We start from the raw sequence: 8,228 nt of genomic DNA on the forward strand, positions 1-8,228 counted from the left end.
AAGCTTACAATGGTGTTATAATAACACGTATACTGTCAAAAACAGACATTTACTAACGCAAAATGACTAGTAGTGGAGGACACTTTCTGATATCAAAACTCCACAGAAAAGTTTTCATTTCAATGGTTTTGTCCGCTTGTGACCTGCAGTTCTTTTGAAACAGATTTGTAGAAGGCTTTACACTCACTGTCCACTTTATTATTTATATACCTGCACATTCATACAGTTCTCTAATCAGCTAGTCATGTGGCAGCAGTGCAATGCAAAAAAAATCATTCTGATACAGGTCAAGAGCAGCAGTTAATGTTCACATCAAACAGCAGAATGGAGAAAAAGTGTGATCTCTTTGACGTTGATTGTGGCATGGATGTTGGTATCTGGTTTGAGTATTGCTGAGTACTGCTTTTTTGCTCACCACAGTTAAGAGTGCTTCTTTGAGTTACTATATCCTATATATAGGATTATATAAAATATGGCCAAAAGTATGTGGACACCAGACTATCACACCCATATATGGTTGGTCCCAAACTGGCAAACATGCAATTGCTAGAATGTATTTATATGCAGTAGTATTACAATTTCCCTTCACTGAAACTAAGAGGCCCAAAACTTTCCAGCAATGGCCTTCTGTTCACTAAATGTACTGTATAATGTAAGATGTCTCTGTTTAAACCTGTTGTACATTTCTCAATAGGATTTCTACGACCTGTTATTTCAGGATTGATATTGATATTTGAGTATGCCACATCATTAGAATGGATTGAATTGCTTCGTGTTGTGGCCCATGCATTCTCTAGACTCTGTCTTGTATTGTTAGGTTCGAATTTGAGTAGTCTCTTTCATTTGCCTTTTACTTTTGCTGGTGGGAGTTGTGGTGGCAATAGGCTGAGAAAATCAGTCCATTCAAGATCAGTCCCAATTCAACTGTGAGAGATAATCTCTCCTTAAACCTAAATTTTCTAGAATCTTCTGCTGGGTGTGTGGCCATCCCTTCTGGACCACTTTTATGATCAGTATTAACTGGTGATCCTCCCCTGGCTTCTGTTTTTTGTATTGCTGCCATTTTTATTAGATATTATTCACTTAGTTTACAAATGTCTGGTGTAAGGAATTTATTTCATGCTATGGTGGTGGGTTTAAAAAACAAATGTTTATGTTCTTACTTCTCAGCCTGTATCAGAATATAGGAATGCCGTTCAGTGTTCATGCCCTACACTAAAATTTCATTCTTTCAAAATTGCATTTGTATAGTGATTTGAGCAATAGACATTATCATGCTGCAGCTGTACAGAACTTTGCATGAAGATTTGTAATTAAATACTTAATGAACAAGCCTGAGGCGACAGTGGCAAGTAGTGAGATTAGTAATTTATACTCTTCTACTTTTATACTATGAAAACTGTACCAAGTGTATTGAAAGAATGTTTCTTATGAGCCTCATAGTGTTTATGATTACAGCAGCAGTTCTTTGGTGTGCAATCTTTAGGGTATCCATGTGGGAACATCCACAGCAGTGGATAGTGAGGACAGTAAAGAGTGCATAGCTACTAAGTGTGCCTATGTATGTGTGCCAGATAAAAATAGACACCAGGGAGCAGTAGTAGTAGCAATTTCCACTAGTTTTCTGCTGTATTAGCCACAGATTTTTTTTTTATTATCTTAGCACCTGCTCTAATTAGCTTAGATAACCTAAAGCTTTAAAATGCACCACCACTGTGCATGAAATGCATCAACCTCTTGAGCCTTTTAGTCTTAGCCAATTATGTGTTTCGTTAGCCATACTATGTTTTTATTATTGTAGTAGTATTGTTATTATTATTATTATTATTATTATTATTATTATCATTGTTATTATTATTATTATTATATATTATCCTGTGTGTGCGGAGTTTGCATGTTCTCTCTGTAATTCAGGGGTTTCCTCCCCCAGTCCAAAGACATGCGTTGTAGGCTGATTGGCATTTCCCCAAATTGTCTGTAGTGTGTGAATGTGTGTGTGATTATTCCCTGCGATGGATTGGCACCTGTCCAGGGTGTCCCCTGCCTTGCCCTGACACTGCTCTGCCACCAGGAGACGTTGAGCGGTGGTACCAGGCTGTCGACCCTATGCAGCTGACCTATGCCATATGGAACCGGTGCCACTGAGCATGCATTAACGGTGCCAGTGAGGCTGGTCACTGGGAAGGTGCTCAGTGTTTTAACATGAATAGCTCTGGATGTTTTAAGCAAGCATGCCTGAGTGGTATTTGGTGTAACAGGAGGAAACTATATGGCACCAGTGGGTTCCTGAGCATGTATTATTGGTGCCAGTGGGGCTTGCTACAGCTTAGTCACTGGGGAGGCCTGTATAGTTTTAGTTGTGTTAGGTATGGTTGCAAGGTTGTAGGAAGAGCAGTAATCCTATGGACACCAGAGGAGGTGAGACAGGCAGTAATGCCATATCAGGTCAACATCTGCCTGTATAATGAATGTTCACATGACCACCCAAACAGGCTAATAACTTTACGTACTCAGTACTTATTTTCATCTCATGTCAGATTTTTAGTTTCTAAGAAACTACTTTTTATTATTAAACCAATTTTGGAATTGGATTTTGTATTGGTTATCTTGGTTATTGCAATTAAAATTATGTTTACAAATGAAGATTAAAAGCATTTGTTTAGGGAAACTGGATAGCTTAAGTGGTAGTTTGGATATGTTGCAATTATGTAACAAAAATATAATAATGCCATATTATATTGCATGTTCACCTCGTGCTGCGGGGATTTCCTCCGGGTACTCCGGTTTCTTCCCCGGTCCAAAGACATGCACTGTAGGCTGAATGGCATTTCCAAAGTATACGTAGTGTATGAATGGGTTTGAGAATGTGTATATGATTGCCTTGCGATGGATTGGCACCCTGTCTAGGGTATACCCAGCCTTATGCCCCATGCTCCCTTGGATAAGCTCCAGGTAGGATAAGCAGTATAGAAAACGGATGGATGGCTAGCTGGATGGATTTTTCAAGAAAGCAAAAAGTCGAGGAAGTTTATCCAGCCATACTTTATACTATTCGTAATAACAGATTTTTCTTTTTAATTATGCCTTTTATATTATAATAAAAGCTCATACTGCAAGTTTGCGTCGCAATCGCATGTTATAAACCTGACTCGGCCTGTATGCCGTTGCGCTGTACGCATGCGTGGTGCAGAACCATCCCACCATCCTCCTCGCTCGATTTAAACTGCGCGTGCGCGGCGCAGGTCTGTCAGGATCACGCGGATCGGGTAGTCACAGCTCCTCAGTGACGAACAGAAACACGGAAGTGGTTCAGTGTCACGCCGGTTCTCAGAATGCCGGTGTCTGAGTGTGGGCTTTATTTATTTAGCGTCGTGTTGATGAATAATTCATATTTAATATAACCAGGAAGCGTAAACACAAACAAGGCGGGTGGAGGGAGATGCGGTTTTATTCGGTGACATAACAGCATAATAGCCTTTATGTTTTGAACCTTACTTCACTTCTTTCTATGATAGCTATGCTAGCTGTTTAGCTCCGAGAATTCTTTTGCGGCTAAACTCAGGTCTCTATGTGTAGTCAAGTCCATATTTGCTCACCAGATCCGCCTCAGCTGTATGTCTATTTATGTCACAGGATTACTCCAAGCTTGTTAATGAAATATACAGTACATCCTGTTGGCTTTATCTGACACTTGTAAGTTGTTTTTCTTCACAATGAAAATCTCCGTTTAGCTCATCTCTCAGGGAGATGAGGAAGGAGTGATTACTGTTACACCATGTCTGGCTCACAAAACTCTTGTGAAACACCCAAGCCCAGCAATGATTACAGAACTAATGGAGGGATAGCAGAGGAGAGCTCAGACAGTGAGGAACATCCATCTTTATCAGCTTCACAACTGTTGTCACTTAAGAGAAAGAAAATAGTCCTTCACATCGATCTGAACAACACCATCCTGGTGTCTGATGCTGTTACAAAACAAGGGACGGCTGCTGCTCTTGAGTACTTTTTGTCCACTGTGACCTGGGGACGGATGGCAAAAGGTGAGATGGACATTAGTTGTTGCTGAAATCTGAGCTCTTTGTTGGACACAGCTGGGAAATATGATATGATATATCAACATTGTGATAAACTGTGTCACCATGCACTTTTCTGAGGTATCAAATTGCAAATTCTGAGTGGAAGCAGCTGGATGTGAAAATTTGTTTCTTACTCTTTAAAAAAAGAGTAAGAGAGAGAGAGCATGAGAAAGAAAGAAAGATGTTACTATTTTACCAATTTAAAAAAATAATAATTTCTCACCCAACTAGCAGTAAACATCCTGACAACATTATTTTGTAATTTGCCACCTTAAATATTCCCAGAGATTTGTCATATTTGTTTTGTGTTATTTAAATAAATAAAAAAGCAACAGGAAGTTTTGAATTTTATTTAACATTTTGTCTTTCAATGTCAGTGGGTTTATTTACCAGTTGGAAAAATATTGGATGAGTTTTTGTCATAATCTGATTGTTTTGTACATGTCACAGGAAAATGGGAGTGGATGTGTGAGTCTCCATCTCTCCTCCCACCATGTGAGGGTGCTGTGAGTTACTACTCTCAGTTTGGTAGAGTAGTAGGTTTCACCAAAGCTGGGCCAGGCAGGTGTTTCCGGAAGGTTTTTGAGGAACATCTCGAACTGCTGCGCTGGCCTTCTGACCTGCCTGCACACAAAGAGCTCTCTGTAAAAGGAGAAGATGGAAAACTGTACCACTGGATCCTCCCCTCTTTCTTCCAGCTGCTGCAGGATCTGGCCTCACAAGGGATCGAGTTTTCCATCTTCTTCCGCACGTTTGGCACAGATCTTCCACGTCTGTTGATGGTCGTTCAGCGAGCGCTTGAGCATGGCACCCATCCACTCTTCCCTGTACTTCCACAACTGAAGGTACATCCATACAAATACAAAGAACTTAACCTTAATAAATGACTCATTCTCAAAGTAAAACTCAAGCTGAATATTTTGCCGCTTGTAGCTAAGTGTGGACACAACACCAGGTCAGATCAGATGCAACACTAAGGGTGTGATTCTGATTCATGGAGAGACCCGCATATCCACACAGGATGGGGAACGGAGTCTATACCGGTACTTAAGCTCTTCACATGGTCTGGGTGGCTTCCAGGACCACTTCAACTGGTGAGGATCCAATGATATGTAACCTAAGCTCCATCTTGGTTAGCTACACTTATTGTGGTCTGAGTTTTTCCAACATAAATTGGAACTGTTGAAATCCTAAAGTTTTGTAACAGCAAGGCCAATTCTATTTTTTTTTTTTTTGGTTACAGACTGAACACATTTAGGTCAGAGATCAATAGATGAATAAGAGATGACAGATCAGAATTTCAGCTTTCATTTCCTCATACAGCTAGATGTCTTAAACAACTTAGAACATGACACATTTTGTTTGAACCCACCTATTTTTCAAGTGATCAAAAATCTTGGAACATGTAACTGACAGGTGTTTCTTGTTGCCCGGGTGTGCCCTGTTAGATTGATTGTTTAAACATTTAATAGCTCTGAACCTCTATGCTTGGTTTGAGGCCTGAGTTTCACCTGTGAAGACTGCATTTGTTGCTAAAAAGGATAAACCAACATGAAGACCAGAAACCTGTCTATGAGAGAATAGCAGGCCAATTTGAAGCTGAGAAAAGAGGAAAAATTGATCAGAGCCATTGCACAAGCCATGGGCATAGCCAATACAACAATTTGGGGGGGGATTCTGTATAAATTCTAAATACAGATATTCTAAATACAGAGATGAGACACAAAAGGTTGGTTGTGGAACCAGGATTAACCTCTACCAAAGTACTGGAAAGGCCAAAGTGTGTACATCCAAAAATAACAGTTACTGACATCATTAACATCCTCCAAAGGGCAGGGGTGAAGGCATCATAAGCCACTATTATAGAAGAAGACTTTGAGAGTAGAGATTGCGGCCATACCACAAGATGCAAAACCAGCCAGATTGGAATTCGTAAAGAAATACAGAGATGTGCCACAAAAGTTCTGGAACCAAGATTAACATCTATAAAGTGATGGAAAGGCCAAAGTGTGGAGAAAAAATGGATCTGCTCATGATCCCACACATAGATGCTCATCTATGAAAGATGGTGGAGATAGTGTCATGGCTTGGGCTTGCATGGCTGCTTCTGGAACAGGCTCACTAATCTATACTGATGATGTGACTCGTGATAGTAACAGCAGAATGAATTCAGAAGTTTACGGAAACATTCTGTTTGCCAATTTACACAGAATTGCATCTTATTGGGTGGAACTTCATCAAGAATCAAGACAATGGTCCAAAACACACTGCCAACACAACAAAGGACTTTATCAGGGGAAAAAAGTGAAAGTACTTAGACTGGCCAAGTTAATTACCAGACCTTAACCCAACTGAGTATGTATTTCACCTCCTGAAGAGGAAAAATAAACAACTGAAAGAATCTATGGTACAAGCCTAGAAAGCATTACAAAAGAAGAATGCAACAGTTTGGTGATATCACTGGATTGCCAGCGTGATGCAACTATTGTAAGCAAGGGATATCCAACTAAATATTTACTTTAAGACTATCTGTTCCAATACTTGTGCTCATCTAAAAAAAAAAATTGGTAGTCTGCCACCAAAGGTGACATGTTCTAAGTTGTTTAACAACTGAAATTCTGATCTATCGTCTCATTCATCTTTTGATCTCAATCCCAAACGTCTTCAGTGTATAGCAAAAACAAATGAATTGGTCTGAGAAATGTTAGCAGTGTCAGCTTGGTCTGTGAATTCTGGCTCTAACAGTTCACCCTAACCCTCAGCTACATCACTCAATACTTAATAATTTGTCTCAACTAGAGATGTGTGCAGGCCTTTTTTCTTTTTTCTTTTTTTTTTTAAAATCCCTCGTGTTTGTACCTTGCTACGATATTGTATAACAAATTTAGTTGGTTCTGTGTCCTAAAATATAGTCAAAATACTGGCCTAAATTATAACACCACAACCCTGACCAGGGAGTTACAAAGGAGCATCACTCAGCACCACACACATGTTAATGAATGTGGTCTTTCTTTGTCCCTTCATATCTGAATGTTTACTCTCACCTGCATGAAAGTAAAGACTTCACATCTCTAGTCTTGACCAGATATCCTATGAGCATGAATTATGTGTTCATTCTGAATAATGTATCCATATTTGGTGAGGTCCCTACTGTGGGGCAAAGTAGATCCTTCAGGTAAATAATTTCTGTACCAGGACCGAACTGCTCGTAATCATCATCATCTTAACAGGTGGGCACAAAACACATACACCATTATGGGAGGAAAGCCACTGTGGATTGACCCATTTGACTCCACAATCCAACACATCTTTATTGATGACAACATCCGCCAAAACAATGATGACACTATTGTGCATCCTAAGGTCAGTGGAAAAACTTAAGGTAATTTTTTTTGTCCCACTATATGCCCCAATGCTAACGCAGCTAAAGCTACTGTTTGTAATCTATCATGCTGCTCTAGGTATTTCTGGATCCTGAGAGCTCCAAGACCCGCACAGCCTCCATTTCAGAGCTGTATGACCTGTGCCTGATTCAAACCGACCTCCTCAGAGCCATTTCTGAGCCCAGTTACTTCACCCAGCGCATTCAGATCTGCATGGAGAACTATGAGAGGAACCTTAGGCAGCAACTCGGCTAGATTCCACATGCCATGAATCAATATGGAGTTTCATTGGTTTTGATTTTGATTCGTGCATTTGGGCCATGTTTTCATTAATCAAAAGCAGTGTAGGATGCTATATTTTCTAAAGGTGTGCTCACATCTGCTAACAACTACTTGAGAGTATTAGCACCATCTGTGTGTCACCTTTAAAGGTGCAGATTTGAAGTGTTTGTAGACCTGTACTAATAACAGTATGATTTCAAACATAGCTTAGGAAACACTGATTTGCAGTATAGCTATAGAATGGATCTGGGTAGTTTCTTGGTTTCAGGCTTAAATAAATGACAGCTCGCAACACAAACAGTTTCTGCAGCGTGCATAAGGTTGGTTGGGACAAAAGGGTAGGCACACAAGTAACAAGTAAATTTATATGCAACTGCACAACATGGAGACATGCTTCCGACAATAGTGGCAAATCGAGGTGCGCCGTTTGATTTGAGATTTTCCTAATTGTATGCAAATATGATGTGGTAAAGTGATGACTCCAAAC

The 8,228-nt window shown here is 39.9% G+C and overlaps 2 protein-coding genes across 5 annotated transcripts in view; one reads left to right on the forward strand and one right to left on the reverse strand.

Moving 5' to 3' along the window:
- Positions 1 to 8,228, reverse strand: part of sinup (siaz-interacting nuclear protein) — a 219,251-nt gene that overhangs the window by 154,065 nt on the left and 56,958 nt on the right. The window lies entirely within an intron of this gene.
- The window catches only part of si:dkey-32e6.3 (uncharacterized), a 5,021-nt gene continuing 30 nt past the window's right edge, over positions 3,238 to 8,228 (forward strand). The window contains exons 1-5 of the mRNA XM_017488170.3: positions 3,238 to 4,040; positions 4,527 to 4,921; positions 5,010 to 5,170; positions 7,307 to 7,439; positions 7,538 to 8,228. The exon at positions 7,538 to 8,228 is cut by the window's right edge and continues 30 nt beyond it. Coding sequence (XP_017343659.1) covers positions 3,776 to 4,040; positions 4,527 to 4,921; positions 5,010 to 5,170; positions 7,307 to 7,439; positions 7,538 to 7,714 — 1,131 coding nt within the window. The 5' untranslated portion in view covers positions 3,238 to 3,775 and the 3' untranslated portion in view covers positions 7,715 to 8,228. The remainder of the gene's footprint in view (positions 4,041 to 4,526; positions 4,922 to 5,009; positions 5,171 to 7,306; positions 7,440 to 7,537) is intronic.

Source organism: Ictalurus punctatus, chromosome 15 (assembly GCF_001660625.3).
Source record: "Ictalurus punctatus breed USDA103 chromosome 15, Coco_2.0, whole genome shotgun sequence".
In the NCBI taxonomy this organism is placed as follows: Eukaryota; Metazoa; Chordata; class Actinopteri; order Siluriformes; family Ictaluridae; genus Ictalurus; species Ictalurus punctatus.